We start from the raw sequence: 16,504 nt of genomic DNA on the forward strand, positions 1-16,504 counted from the left end.
AAAGGCCAAACGACATGGCCTTTCCCATGTATGGGCAAAACTTATAAAATTAGTATCTTTATAAAGTAGAACAATTTTATTCTTTAAATAATATTCTTACAGACAAAGATATGAGACCCAGATCTAGCCAAGAAGATGGTGAAGGGATATCCTGTGAGACTCCCAGGAAAGTTACCATTTCTTTGCCTGTCTGTAGACATTGAAATTAAAAGACACTTACTCCTTGGAAGGAAAGTTATGACCAATCTAGATAGCATATTAAGAAGCAGAGACATTACTTTGCCAACAAAGGTCCGAGTAGTCAAGGCTATGGTATTTCCAGTGGTCATGTATGGATGTGAGAGTTGGACTGTGAAGAAAGCTGAACGCTGAAAAATTGATGCTTTTCAACTGTGGTGTTGGAGAAGACTCTTGAGAGTCCCTTGGACTGCAAGATCTAACCAGTCCATCCTAAAGGAGATCAGTCCTGGGTGTTCATTGGAAGGACTGATGCTGAAGCTGAAACTCCAATACTTTGGGCACTTCATGCGAAGAGTTGACTCATTGGAAAAGACCCTGATGCTGGGAGGGATTGGGGGAAGGAAGAGAAGGGGACAACAGAGGATGAGCCGGCTGGATGGCATCACCGACTTGATGGACATGAGTTTGAGTAAACTCCGGGCGTTCGTGATGGACAGGGAGGCCTGCCATTCATGGGGTCTCAAAGAGTTGGACACAACTGAGTGACTGAACTGACTGACTGACTGTAGACATTGGACCGACATGTACAGCAGTCATTTGGCAAACACAAAGAGAAGGCCCATGCCCTAATGATGACAGGACAGAAACACAGACGGAACCTGTGTCCCTAAGGGCACTGCAGGAGCACGTCACTAGCCCTGGACTTCCTACCTCTGGACTCCTTGTAGATAAGGAAAACAACTCAAGCTGCTGCAGTTAGGTTCCTATTACAGGCAACAGAACCCTTATATCTTAAGGGTTATAGATATCTAGCATCACTTTTATCACTACCTAGAGAAGTTATGGAGAAGGCAGTGGCACCCCACTCCAGTACTCTTGCCTGGAAAGTCCCATGGACGGAGGAGCCTGGTAGGCTGCAGCCACAGGGTTGCTAAGAGTCGGACACGACTAAGCAACTTCACTTTCACTTTTCACTTTCATGCATTGGAGAAGGAAATGGCAACCCACTCCAGTGTTCTTGCCTGGAGAATCCCAGGGACGGGGGAGCCTGGTGGGCTGCCAGCTATGGCGTTGCACAGAGTTGGACACGACTGAAGCGACTTAGCAGCAGAAGCAGAGAAGTTACAAGTTATACATTTGTATTAAAAACATCATTTTCTCATTCCAGTCATCTTTTCTGACCACAATGCAGTAAGATTAGATCTCAATGACAGGAAAAAAACTATTAAAAATTCAAACATATGAAGGCTAAATAACACACTTCTGAATAACCAACAAATCATAGAATAAATCAAAAAAGAAATCAAAATATGCATAGAAACAAATGAAAATGAAAACACACAACCCAAAACCTATGGGACACTGTAAAAGCAGTGCTAAGGGGAAGGTTCATAGCATTACAGGTTTACCTCAAGAAACAAGAGAAGAGTCAAATAAATAACCTAACTCTACACCTAAAGCAACTAGAGAAGGAAGAAATGAAGAACCCCATGGTTAGTAGAAGGAAAGAAATCTTAAAAATTAGGGCAGAAATAAATGCAAAAGAAACAAAAGAGACCATAGCAAAAATCAACAAAGCTAAAAGCTGGTTTTTTGAAAAGGTAAATAAAATTGACAAACCGTTATGCAGACTCATCAAGAAACAAAGGGAGAAGAACCAAATCAACAAAATTAGAAATGAAAATGGAGAGATCACAACAGACAACACTGAAATACAAAGGATCATAAGAGACTACTACCAGCAGCTATATGCCAATAAAATGGACAACTTGGAAGAAACAGACAAATTCTTAGAAAAGTATAACTTTCCAAAACTGAACCAGGAAGAAATAGAAGATCTTTACAGACCCATCACAAGCACAGAAATCAAAACTGTAATCAGAAATCTTCCAGCAAACAAAAGCCCAGGACCAGATGGCTTCACAGCTGAATTCTACCAAAAATTTAGAAAAGAGCTAACACCTATCTTACTCAAACTCTTCCAGAAAATTGCAGAAGAAGGTAAACTTCCAAACTCATTTTATGAGGCCACCATCACCCTAATACCAAAACCAGACAAAGATGCCACAAAAAAAGAAAACTACAGGCCAATATCACTGATGAACATAGACGCAAAAATCCTTAACAAAATTCTAGCAAACAGATTCCAACAACATATTAAAAAGATCATACATCATGACCAAGTGGGCTTTATCCCAGGAATGCAAGGATTCTTTAATATCCACAAATCAATCAATGTAATACACCACATTAACAAATTGAAAGATGAAAACCATATGATTATCTCAATAGATGCAGAAAAAGCCTTTGACAAAATTCAACATCCATTTATGATAAAAACTCTCCAGAAAGCGGGAATAGAAGGAACATACCTCAACATAATAAAAGCTATATATGACAAACCCACAGCAAACATTATCCTGAATGGTGAAAAATTGAAAGCATTTCCTCTAAAGTCAGGAACAAGACAAGGGTGCCCACTCTCACCACTACTATTCAACATAGTATTGGAAGTGTTGGCCACAGCAATCAGAGCAGAAAAAGAAATAAAAGGAATCCAGATAGGAAAAGAAGAAGTAAAACTATCACTGTTTGCAGATGACATGATCCTCTACATAGAAAACCCTAAACTCTACCAGAAAATTACTAGAGCTAATCAATGAATATAGTAAAGTTGCAGGATATAAAATTAACACACAGAAATCCCTTGCATTCCTATACACTATGAGAAAACAGAAAGCCAAATTAAGGAAGCAATACCATTCACCATTGCAACAAAAAGAATAAAATATTTAGGAGTATATCTACCTAAAAAAACAAAAGACCTATACATAGAAAACTATAAAACACTGATGAAAGAAATCAAAGAGGACACAAATAGATGGAGAAACATACCGTGTTCATGGATTGGAAGAATCAATATTGTGAAAATGAGTATACTACCCAAAGCAATCTATAGATTCAGTACAATCCCTATCAAGCTACCAACGTTATTTTTCACAGAACTACAACAAAAAATTTTACAATTTGTATGGAAATACAAAAAACCTCGAATAGCCAAAGCAATCTTGAGAAAGAAGAATGGAACTGGAGGAATCAACCTGCCTGACTTCAGGCTCTACTACAAAGCCACAGTCATCAAGACAGTATGGTACTGGCACAAAGACATAAATATAGATCAATGGAACAAAATAGAAAGCCCAGAGATTAATCCACGTACCTATGGACACCTTATCTTCGACAAAGAAGGCAAGAATATACAATGGAAAAAAGACAACCTCTTTAACAAGTGGTGCTGGGAAAACGGGTCAACCACTTGTAAAAGAATGAAACTAGAACACTTTCTAACACCATACACAAAAATAAACTCAAAATGGATTAAAGATCTACATGTAAGACCAGAAACTATAAAACTCCTACAGGAGAACATAGGCAAAACACTCTCCGACATAAATCACAGCAGGATCCTCTATGACCCACCTCCCAGAATATTGGAAATAAAAGCAAAAACAAACAAATAGGACCTAGTTAAACTTAAAAGCTTTTGCACAACAAAGGAAACTATAAGCAAGGTGAAAAGACAGCCTTCAGAATGGGAGAAAATAATAGCAAACGAGGAAACATACAAAGGATTAATCTCAAAAATATACAAGCAACTCCTGCAGCTCAATTCCAGAAAAATAAATGACCCAATCAAAAAATGGGCCAAAGAACTAAACAGACATTTCTCCAAAGAAGAAATACAGATAACTAACAAATACATGAAAAGATGCTCAACATCACTATCAGAGAAATGCAAATAAAAACCACAATGAGGTACCACTACACGCCAGTCAGGATGGCTGCTATCCAAAAGTCTACAAGCAATAAATGCTGGAGAGGGTGTGGAGAAAAGGGAACCCTCTTACACTGTTGGTGGGAATGCAAACTAGTACAGCCACTATGGAGAACAGTGTGGAGATTCCTTAAAAAACTAGAAATAGAACTGCCATATGACCCAGCAATCCCACTCCTGGGCATACACACTGAGGAAACCAGATCTGAAAGAGACACGTGTACCCCAATGTTCATCGCAGCACTGTTTGTAATAGCCAGGACATGGACGCAACCTAGATGCCCATCAGCAGACGAATGGATAAGAAAGCTTGGTACATATACACAATGGAATGTTACTCAGCCATTAAAAAGAATACATTTGAATCAGTTCTAATAAGATCGATGCAACTGGAGCCCATTATACAGAGTGAAGTAAGCCAGAAAAATAAAGACCAACACAGTATACTAACACATATATATGGAACTTAAAAAGATGGTAACGATAACCCTATATGCAAAACAGAAAAAGAGACACAGATGTATAGAACAGACTTTTGGACTCTGTGGGAGAAGGTGAGGGTGGGATGATCTGACAGAATAGCATTGAAACATGTATATTATCAAGTGTGAAACAGATCGCCAGCCCAGGTTGGATGCATGAGACAAGTGCTCAGGACTGGTGCACTGGGAAGACCCAGAGGGATGGGATGGGGAGGGAGGTGGGACGGGGGATCAGGATGGGGAACACATGTAAATCCATGGCTGATTCATGTCAATGTATGGCAAAAACCACTACAATATTGTAAAGTAATTAGCCTCCAACTAATAAAAATAAATGAAAAAATAAAATAAAAATAAAAACACCATTTTCTACCTAAAACCAACTGTATGCATTTAAGATGGCTGATGAAGGCTGCACCGAGAGGCTGTGGGAAGCGACTGAGTTGGAATAAAAATTGAAACTAAGATTTTCACATGATCAACAACACTCTCAACCAAATGACTAAATGAGTTAAACTTCACCCCGTTTGTTCTTTTTTTTTTAATGATGTGTAATAGCATGGCTTTATTTTGAAAGAGAAACAATTACTTTCTCTGAATCCCTACTATTTATTCTTATTTAAGCCTTAGTATATAATCAATGCACTTCTAACAGTAACAAGAAATAAAAAACATAACAATTCTCATTAACCTTTTATTTTTAACTTAGTTTTACAGTAAAGAAACAGAAAAGTATTATCATTAAAAAAATACCATAGCTGTCAATCTCAAATGTTAAATGAGATTCTTGTTAAACAAAGCAGTAACACTACGTCCTGTAATTACATCTTTACTTGTATATACAAGAACAGTGTGCAAAGTGCTTTTCAAACTATAAAATAAGACTTTGGAATAGGATACAAATGGTTATCCCTAGGAGCAGGTTACCTCCAACTGCTTGTCACAAATCACAACTGCTTACATTCTTACTCTGCATCTTATTTCCCTATATACTAAGAGAAAAGCCACTATTTTCTGATACCAGATAGAGGGCTAATTTTTTAGAATAATTCCAGATCCACAGGTTTAAATTTTATTGTTACATATAATTCAGTTACTGGCTTCATGTTTTTCCCCTAAATAAATAGAGGACAGCTTTTTAAAAGCAAATATCAGTAGATCCATTTAGATAGACACATTTTAATCAAGATGGGATTAAAACTTTTTAAAAAAAACACCAAGTTACATGTAAGAAAAAATCAAGTGAAAAAAGAGTCTTCAGAAAAGCAAATCATATTCTTTTTTCTTCAGGTAAACAAAGAACCACCCTCTATACTAGGGACAGATTTCTTTCTCTCTTATCAAAAACACTCTGAACACATGATGCTAAAGCCAACATCACACATACCAAGAATATTTAAAAATCATTTGATACTAAGCCTTTGAATCAGAGAAATCTTGGAAGTATAAGTAAGGTACATCTACATGAGCAGGGAGTTTCAAAAGGTATATAGGAAGGATAATTCCAAAGAAAGCCTTCAAGAATCTAAATTACAGTCTTCTTCTTGGTCTATAGGTGGGGGGTGGGCGAGAGACACTTAAATTTACATTAGTTGGGTGTGTCTTATTCAAACAGAAGCATATGGCCTGCTAGCTTGCAAATCCTTCCAACACCCCTTGAGAAATAGGTACGTCTCCAATATTATACCCCGAAGAAAAACTGAGGCACTAAGAGGTTAAGAGTCCAGTCTGTGTGGTTTATACCAGTTGCAGAAAAGTGATTTTTCATGTTTCCTTTTGACCTTTGTAAAAACAGTATAAATAAGTTTTCATTTTATATTTCAAAGCACCCTATAAAGCAGAAACAAGATGTTCTCAGTTAAAGGAAAATGATTAGAAAGAAATCCATGTATATATAACTGAATACAAATCTTATTAATGATCTGCAGGCTCAGAACACACTGACAAACCTACTTTAAGCCCACTCTTCATCATTTCCATTAGCCGGTTAGGTCTATTCTGTGAATCATTTGTAAAAACGAAGCCTAGTACACAGGGCTCTGCTTTGTCATGATGATGCCTGAACACTGAAGTCAGAGCAGTGCATGCCCAAGTGGGATCTTGAGCAGCCCACAGAGTGGATGTGGAGAAGATCCTTCCAGTCTCTTTCTACTAAATTGCATGGCGGTTCAGTAACTTAGAAAGATGGTTGATTTATCAGTTGAAATTCACTCCTGGTTTGCATACTTTCTCATATTTAATTTAGAAAGTTAAAAATACCCAGTTATAAATCTGTTACCATCATCACAACTATACCTGGGAAAAGCAGCTTATGATTCTCTATGGGCGATAATCAGGTAAACATGTTACCAAACAGTAATTAATAATTTAATGTCCTTTGAAGTCAAGGGTAGGGGAAATCTATGCTACTTATCACCTAGTTGAGATTGATTATTCAAGTATCAGCAATATTAGTCCTTAAAATGTTTATCATTTGTGTAGTGCAAAATATATATATGTATATATGTACACAAACCAAACTATTGGACAACAAAAATGTAATCATCACAAACTAGGATTTTCGTGTGCGCTCCACAATCGGTATCATCCCGAGGTTATCCAGGGCCAGTAGACTTCTTCAACAAAACGTCATTTTCTTTAGTTCAGTTTTCTTTGAAAAGAGGAAAATAAACAAGGTCCTATGAGTATAAATGCAACCTGAATATAAGACACCATACCAAAGAATTTGCAGAATGGTAACATAATTATAATACTCAAATTCAAAATAAGACCATGAAATTACAAATGATTCTTATGCAGTTACTTCATGTCACTTAGAGCTCGACAGGAAAGATCCAGCTGCAAGTGATGACATTACCAAGTTATAGTTTCCAACAATTTAAATACACCTTCCCTGGGAGAGAGGTTCAAGAGGGAGGAGACATAGGCATACCTATGGCTGATTCGTGTTGATATTTGGCAGAAATCAACACAGTATTGGAAAGCAATTATACTTCAATTAAAAATAACTAAATTTAATAAATGTACATTCCTCCTCTTATGGCTTCTAGAATCTCATCTAATTGGCTACTCCACAGTTCAGATTTTTGCAAATTATTTCATAATTTTATCAAAATGGAAAAGTTCTGCAACCTGAACTGTTCATTTAATCAACAGATATTATGTATCTGTTACTGTCTAGGCACTGTGCCAGTGACTGAGGATCAGCCATCCATGAGGCAGGCCCTCAGCCCTCAAAAAGCTCTGTTTAATTGATGGGATGGTGTGCAAAGGACATGTGAACCAACAACTCAGATACGTATAATGTGACAGTTTTACTAATAGCAGGGTCAGTTACCAGGGAAGGATAAACTGGTGAGCACAAGACACAACAATCACATGTGATCTGAATTCTGGGAAAGGACCCACAGCTGTAAAACTTCTAAACGCTCCTCAGCATTGCAGAGGCCAAAATGCCTGAAACTCTCATTACAAATTGATTCCTCTCCTCTGTAGAAGGGCTTCCCTCCTTCACATGGCAAAGAATCTGCCTGCAATTCAGGAGACCTGGGTCTCCTCTCTTCCCCTGGGTCGGGAAGATCCCCTGAAGAAGGAAATGGCTACCCACTTCAGCAGCCTAGGCTGGAGATTCCAATGGACAGAGAAGCCTGGCAGGTTATAGTCCATGGGGTTGCAAGTCAGACATGGCTTGGTGACTACACCACCACCTCTGTAGAAATAATCTTAAGCAACACCTTGGCAGGGATGATCTTGTACATAACTGGACATTCTTTATCCTCTGCAGAAATCTTATGTACACCTGTGTGTGAAATTTTAAATAATCAGTTGGATTTTCACATAACAGGAGGAGATTACTCATGACATGAAGGGAAAATAACCTCTGGAGGAACAGAATCGTGGGTGGTTGTAAAGACTGCCTGAGTGAGGTGTAGCAGAAATGCTGACAGGTAGGTGCCTGAACTCATGTGATGCAGATTGCCATACAAGGTCCTCTATAGATTTACCAAAAAGCACATGACTTGATCTATGAAACCCCCAATCTTCAACTGTAATAGGGTAATAGACATAAGTCACTATTACTATCTTCAGAATTTGGGGATTTTTCTTCAGGCACTTATGAACTGTCTCTCCTTTTATAAAAAATTAATTTGCATAATGGAGGGTATAGCAGGATAAGAGAAGTTACAGAAAACAACAGAGAAGAAAACAGGAATAGCATCCTGCCTTCCCCCAGCCCACTGAACTCTGCTCTGTCAGGAATGCTGAGATGCTTTCTGTGCCCCAGAAACCTAGGCCTGACTTTTTTTAAACATTTATTTATTTTTAATTAATTAAAAACATGCTTCCCTTCAAAGTACAGGCTATCACAATTAAGCTAATATCACAATAAAGTGAGACATGCAAATTTTCTGGTTTCCCAGTGCATAGTTTATACTCTACTGTAGTCTATTAAGTGTGCAATACCATTATGTCTAAAAAAACCTGTACATTCCTTTAAAAATTGTTCAGTCAGTAAGTCATGTCTGACTCTGCAATCACACGGTCTGCAGCACACCAGGCCTCCCTGTCCTTCACTATCTCCCGGAGTTTCCTCAAACCCATGTCCAATGAGTCAGTGATGCCATTCAACCATCTCATCCTCTGTCATCCCCTTCTCCTCCTGCCCTCAATATTTACCAGCATGAGGGTCTATTCCAATGAGTCAGTTTTTCACATCAGGTGGCCAAAGTATTGGAGCTTCAGCATCAGTTCTTCCAGTGAATATTCAGGGTTGATTTCCTTTAGGATTGACTGATATGATCTCTTTGCTGTCCAGGGACTCTCAAAGAGCCTTCTCCAGCACCACAAGTCAAAAGCATCAATTCTTTGGCCCTCAGCCTTCTTTATGGTCCAACTCTTAAATCCATACATGACTACTGGAGAAACCATAGCTCTGACTATTGGACCTTTGTTGGCAAAGTGATCTCTGCTTTTTAATATGCTGTCTAGGTTTGCCATAGCTTTTCTTCCAAAAATGCTTTATTGCTAAAAAATGCTAACCATCATCTGAACCTTCGACAAGTCATAGGAATAACATCAAACATCACTAATCACAGATCACCGTAACAGATTAAAAAAATAATGAAAAAGCCTCAGATATTTCAAGAATTACCAAAATAAGACCAAGAGACATGAAGTGAACAAGATGCTGGGGAAATGGTGCTGATAGGCTTACAACAGGGGTGTCACAAAACTTCAGAGTTTAAAAACTAGAATATGTGCAAAGTGCAAAAAAAAAATGAGACCAGGTCTGCTTGTAACATTTTAAGACTAGTCTTGTGGACTTAAATAAAGGTCTGTTTGCAGGGACTTCCCTGGTGATCCTGGGGTTAGGGTTCAGCACTTTAACTAATGTGGCCTGGGTTCGATCCCTGGTCAGGGAACTAAGATCCCACAAGCCATGTGGCTTCGTCAAAAAAAGAAAGGCCTGCTATCAGTACTTAAGACTTAAGTCATGGACAATTCTAATAGCAGAATGACCAGGTTAGGTATCTGAGGGAATATGGTACCACAGGAGCTACCATCTTAGGAGGCTGGCTGTTCAGGGCCTAATTTTGAACAGGGCTGCAGATGTTACTCTTCATACCATGCAGAAAGAATGTTTTTCAGATACCCTGCAGAGTGATATAGGATCTCATTTACTTTTATATTTTTCTAATGTAAGCTATTATATATAGAATGGATAAACACCAAGGTCCTGCTGTAAACACAGAGAACTATTTTCAATATCCTATGATAAAACATAATGGAAAATAATATAAAATATATATATGCATAATTGAATCACTTTGCTATATAGCAGAATTAACACTAAATCAACTATTAAAAATGTACATTCTTCTATACTGGGAGGAAAAAAATCAAGCAGTGGACCTTAAGTATTACTTTTCATGTAAAAAAAAAATTTTTTTAAAGCTTAACACAAATAGATAAGCAGTTACAAGTGTATAGGATTATCTCAGTGTGTGCTTGCGTCCAGATGTATATACGTTAAATAAAATCAAAGCCTATCCATGTCACATGGTACTTCAGCTGCTCTACCAAGAGTGGGCATTTAGCCATGTATTCAGCACATATTTACTGAAAGCCAGATACATGCCAGACACTGTGCCAGAGCTTGATATACAGAATGGGCCGTCTCCTGGCCACACTTTTCCCATCCTAAGATTTTTAGATCTCTGTCTTCATCACTAACACGGACCTGTCTCTTCCAAACCATGCACAATGTTCTCTAATCTTCTTTCCTATTAGACTAAAAACCTGTTAAACACTGCCAGGCTTCCCTGTCCATCACCAACTCCTGGAGTTGACTCAAACTCATGTCCATTGAGTCAGTAATGCCATCCAACCATCTCATCCTCTGTCGTCCTCTTCTCCTCCTGCTCTCAGCCTTTCCCAGCATCAGGGTCTTTTCAAATGAGTCAGTTCTTCACATCAGGTGCCCAAAGTATTTGAGTTTCAGCTTCAGCATCAGTCCTTCCAATGAATATTCAGGACTGATTTCCTTTAGGATGGACTGGTTGGATCTCCTTGCAGTCCAAGGGACTCAAGAGTCTTCTCCAATGCCACAGTTCAAAAGCATCCATTCTTTAGCGCTCAGCTTTCTTTATAGTCCAACTCTCACATCTATACATGACTACTTGAAAAACCATCACTTTGACTAGATGGACCTTTGTTGGCAAAGTAATGTTCTGCTTTTTAATATGCTAGGTTGGTCTAACTTTTCTTCCAAGGATCAAGCATCTTTTAATTTATGGCTGCAGTCACCATCTGCAGTGATTTTGGAGCCCCCCAAAAATAAAGTCTGTCACTGTTTCCCAATCTATTTGCCATGAAGTGATGGGACCGGATGCCATAATCTTAGTTTTCTGAATGTTGAGTTTAAAGCCAACTTTTTCACTCTCTTTCACTTTCATCAAGAGGCTCTTTAGTTCTTCTTCGCTTTCTGCCATAAGGGTGGTGTCATCTGCATATCTGAGATTATTGACATTTCTCCTGGAAGTCTTGATTCCTGCTTGTGCTTCATCCACCCCAGCATTTTTCATGATGTACTTTACATATAAGTTAAATAAGCAGGGTGACAATATACAGCCTTGACGTACTCCTTTCCCGATTTGGAACCAGTCTGTTGTTCCATGTCCAGTTCTAACTGTTGCTTCTTGACCTGCATACAGATTTCTCAGGAGGCAGGTCAGGTGGTCTGGTATCCCCATCTCTTTAAGAATTATCCACAGTTTGTTGTGATCCACACAGTCAAAGGCTTTGGCGTAGTCAATAAAGCAGTAGATGTTTTTCTGGATCTCACTTGTTTTTTCAGTGATCCAATGGATGTTGGCAATTTGATCTCTGGTTCCTCTGTCTTTTCTAAATCCTACTTGAACATCTCGAAGTTCACGGTTCATGTACTGTTGAAGCTTGGCTTGGAGAATTTTGAGCATTACTTTACTAGTGTGTGAGATGAGAACAATTGTGCGGTAGTTTGAATATTCTTTGGCATTGCCTTTTTTTAGGATTGGAATGAAAACTGCCAGATTAAAACATACCTAAAGCCCCTCAGACAGCATATTAAAAAGCAGAGACATTACTCTGTCAACAAAAGTCCATCTAGTCAAGGCTGTGGTTTTTCCAGTAGTCATGTATGGATGTGAGAGTTGTACTATAAAGAAAGCTGAGCACCGAAGAATTGATGCTTTTGAACTGTGGTGTTGGAGAAGACTCTTGAGAGTCCCTTGGACTGCAAGGAGATTCAACCAGTCCATCCTAAAGGAGATCAGTCCTGGGTGTTGATTGGAAGCACTGATGCTGAAGCTGAAACTCCAATACTTTGGCCACCTCATGTGAAGAACTGACTCATTTGAAAAGACTCTGATGCTGGGAAAGACTGAGAGCAGGAGGAGAAGGGGACGACAGAGGATGAGATGGTTGGATGGCATCACCGACTTGATGGACTTGAGTTTGAATAAACTCTGGGAGTTGGTGATGGACAGGAAGGCCTGGCGTGCTACGGTTCATGGGATCGCAAAGAGTCAGACATGACTGAGCGACTGAACTAAACTGAACTGAAAGCCCCTCAAAGCCAAAACTTTATTTCCGAAACAAACATGGCTCCACCTCCAACCCCAGTTGGTTTGTTACACATGTAAGCAAACAATACATAAAAACACTATCTCATCAAAATGCAGTTGCACAGCACTAAATAATTTACAACTTGGAAGGACGACAACACTCAGGATACATTGAAAACTGGATACGGATTCAATAATAATATAACAGAAAATTAAAAACAGAGAAAAGTTTTCCCATTCAGAGACATCCGTCAACAACCAGAAGGCATGCTTAGAAGGACTATTATATACTTTCACTAGTGAGGAACATTAAAAAATAATAATCATTTTAGAAAAACTGTAATTTTCAGAGACTAAGCAAAGTACAATTTGTTTTTTCAGTTTTTAATAAAGTGACAAGCTGCTTCAACCTTGTGTGAAATAATACTGAAGTAATAAGCTTTACATTTTTTTCGTCCTGTGCCCAGTTTCTCTATTCTCCAGTCCCCAACTTTCAACAAAGGAAAACATGAAAAAGAATTCTTAAATGCATTGCAAAATATATACACACTTTCCATTAGCACCACTGTTGCCAGCTGCTTAAATTCAGCATAACCACCTACTGAAAAACAGTTTGGCTCTTTTTTCCTCCTGGTATAAGGGATGTTAGGATTTAAAATGCTGTATAGAACCCAATCATCATAGTAGAAACATAAATTGTGTGGAAAAAGAAAGGATTTAAATTACAGTCTATATAACACATAGCTGAAATAACACATATACAGATGGCTTAGAAAGGGGGTAAGTGACACTGAGAAAGCAGCTTAGGCTTCTGAAATCCCACCTAAATTTCTGTAAGTCAGTAAGTATATTCCAAGAACGTTAATGTACCAGAAAACAGTGAGTTCACTTATAAACATAAATCAAACTGTCATAACATAAGCAGAGAACAAAGAAGACTGAATGAGGTCACGTGCATTTTCAGTTTCTCTACTATGAAGTACTCTCACTAGAGCACTTAAAGAGTAGTGAGCTGTTTACCCCTATGATATAAGAGAAGGGTAAATATTTGGTTTTTGCTTTTGTTATCATGTGCAGCAATTAGAAACCTGAGTTCTTTGGTAGAGATACAACAGACATACAATTATTTAAATTTGTAGGTTTTTTAAAAAATGTGTTTCTACTGCACATATGTAAGAGAACACTTAAAATCTTACCACCAAACACCCTCTCTATTTTCCCCATCAGTTCTGACTTAATGGGAAATGGTGACAAAACAACAAAAACAAAATCAGTGAGGCCAAGAACGACCAACGTTTGTCCATCTGCCCATCCAGGGAAAGTAATTCAGTTTATATAGTGTCTCAAAAAATTGCTCTAAAGATTTTCTTGAACCAAGAGTTTGGCCTCACATTACTCCTCATCTAGACAACCTCAGAATACTTGCCAATGATTTTATTATTTTCCGTCTTATCTGAATTATTTCCTGGCATCCAATCTGGAATTCTGGTTCTCAAATTAGAATAAGCCCTACTTCTGGAGACAGTCAACCACCAGGGTGAACACTTTCTAAAGTGCCAGTGTCCATATTTCTAAGGTACAGAAAGAATGAATGCAGGCATTATTTTTCATCTGTTGTCCTTTAATATTAGCAAAGGGCCCAAAATAAACATTAGATGTTAAGAACATTATTTCTCCATAAGACATAAAACTTATGCCTGTAATCAATCATTTTCTTGTTGCATGAATCAAAAGTGTACTAATTCTTTAGATGCTCTCAAGTGAAAAAATTTTAATCTAACAAGTGTCTAGCAACCCACCAGATATCATTACCAAGGTAGTTGCAGTCTCAGATCAGTATAGGATGTTCAGTATGATGAACTATCTGTAAGATGGACCTATCTCCCTGACTACTGCTGAAAGCTCTGTCTGCTGTAGAAGAGTTCACATACCGCTTAGAATACGTACTGCTTAGAATTATATACCAGTATGTAAACTCGTAATATAAACAGTCTTCCCTGGTGGCTCAGACAGTGAAGAATCCACCTACAATGCAGGAAACCCAGGCTCGATCCCTGGGGCACAAAGATACCCTGGAGGAGGAAATGGCAACCCACTCCAGTATGCCTAGAGAGTTCCATGGACAGAGGAGCCTGGTGGGCTACAGTCATGGGGTCGCAAAGAGTTGAACATGACTGAGTGACTAACACTTTCACTTTTTCCACTTTAGAATTATAAAACTATCATATTACCTTCTCCTTCTTTGGTAATATAAATGCACCAACCACTGGGCAATAAAAGGCCATATGATAGCGAAGGTTAATGCACCAGGAGACATCTCGAAGGGCCACCAAGATGGTCTCTGAGAAAATAAAGTAAGCTGGTCACCAATCTGTTACATGTATAAACTTAAAAACACACCTAGTTCATAATTTTTAAAATATACAACAAATAAAAGATTTCATTCCTCCTAAAGGGAGGGAGATAATTTTAGAGCATAATTCAATAACATAGACTTTCAGAAGTACTTCAGACTTATAAGACAAACATAGATACATAATTTTTAAAGTCTTTTACTTTGTATAGTAGTGTAGCCAATCAACAAACAATGTTGTGATAGTTTCAGGTAAAGAGCAAACAGATTCAGCCATACATATACATATATCCATTCTCCCCAAACTCCCCTCCCATCCAGACTGCTACATAACACTGAGCAGAGTCCCCTGTGCTATACAGTAGGGCCTTGTTGATTATCCATTCTAAATACAGCAGTGTGCACATGTCCATCCCAAACTCTCCCTTCCCCCGACCCTTCCCCCGAGGCGACCAGAAGTTTGTTCTCCAAGTCTATGATTCTCTTTTCTATTTTAAAACAAATATATCTTAAACCTCAAAGTTCAAAATGGTAAATGTTATTTTGAAAACTTTAAGAGTATCATATAATCTATATTTATTGTAACCTGTTTGAAACCCTGGCGCTTAAATTTAAGAAAAGAATTTCTTACTGGTGAAGTGGGCTGATTACTGATCTGTAATGCTGATGATTTTGCCTATAAATACAAACAAACAGTGATTTAGCTTTGACAGAAAAAATACAGTACTTTTTTCCTATTTCCTGTCTTTTAAAAAAAGCCTGAAATATTAGTTTATTCTCTAATTATGATTATTCTGAAACTCACAGTGACCAAATTAAAAGTCCCTTAAAGTTGCCAGCCAAATAGTTATCTTTGGCATTTTATGTTTTATAGTAGTTCAAATATAAAATTATCAAAATAAAACCTCAAATTAATGAGCCATTACTTTTTTTTTTGAGCCATTACTTCTTTTACACTCTTTGTAAATTACCTACTCAACATTTCTTAATTCCTTAAATTCCATATAAACTACCAACTTACAAACATTCAAGGAGAACTACAGCCCTGATCATTAAGAATGTAAAAAATGTAAAGATTATGTGAACAATATCCAAATATTTGTTTTGGAAATTCATGATCAGCTATAGCAAACCATAGTGGAGGTCAAATCATAACTTTTCCTTTCTCTCTGCTTAGAAGTTTTCATCTTAAAAATAATTTACATTAAGAATGGGGAAGTTAGTGTATTGCCCCCAGAGCATTTTAAAAGAGGTCAAAGCAGAGGACCATGCTTACTATAAAACGATGACACTTCAATGATGGACTCTAGGACATCAGCTACAGTCTCTGTAGTACAGCCTAAAACTGTACTATTCGACAATTCTTATTCTCCTATTTTTCTTCTTCCTACTTCCAACGTGGTACTCCTAATTTTATAGACTGAAAATTTCCTATTACTTTAAGTGGTAATGTGGCTTTTGGCACAGTCTTTTCTGAAATAATATTTTCAAAAGTAGAACCTTTTAAAAATCATTAATCTCCTCTGATATGCTGTAAATCAGATTTTTT

General features: G+C 37.8%; 1 protein-coding gene across 5 annotated transcripts in view; it reads right to left on the reverse strand.

Moving 5' to 3' along the window:
- Positions 1 to 5,177: 5,177 nt before the first annotated feature.
- The window catches only part of ACBD5 (acyl-CoA binding domain containing 5), a 30,946-nt gene continuing 19,619 nt past the window's right edge, over positions 5,178 to 16,504 (reverse strand). For 4 of the 5 annotated variants that reach the window (XM_043883727.1, XM_043883728.1, XM_043883730.1 and 1 more), the window contains 3 exons: positions 15,587 to 15,631; positions 14,834 to 14,943; positions 5,178 to 7,147 (listed from right to left, as the gene is read on the reverse strand). In XM_043883727.1, the coding sequence (XP_043739662.1) occupies positions 7,135 to 7,147; positions 14,834 to 14,943; positions 15,587 to 15,631 (168 nt within the window). In that variant the 3' untranslated portion in view covers positions 5,178 to 7,134. The remainder of the gene's footprint in view (positions 7,148 to 14,833; positions 14,944 to 15,586; positions 15,632 to 16,504) is intronic. The other variant, XM_043883729.1, reaches the window with a different exon arrangement.

Source organism: Cervus elaphus, chromosome 23 (genome assembly GCF_910594005.1).
Source record: "Cervus elaphus chromosome 23, mCerEla1.1, whole genome shotgun sequence".
Classification (NCBI taxonomy): Eukaryota; Metazoa; Chordata; class Mammalia; order Artiodactyla; family Cervidae; genus Cervus; species Cervus elaphus.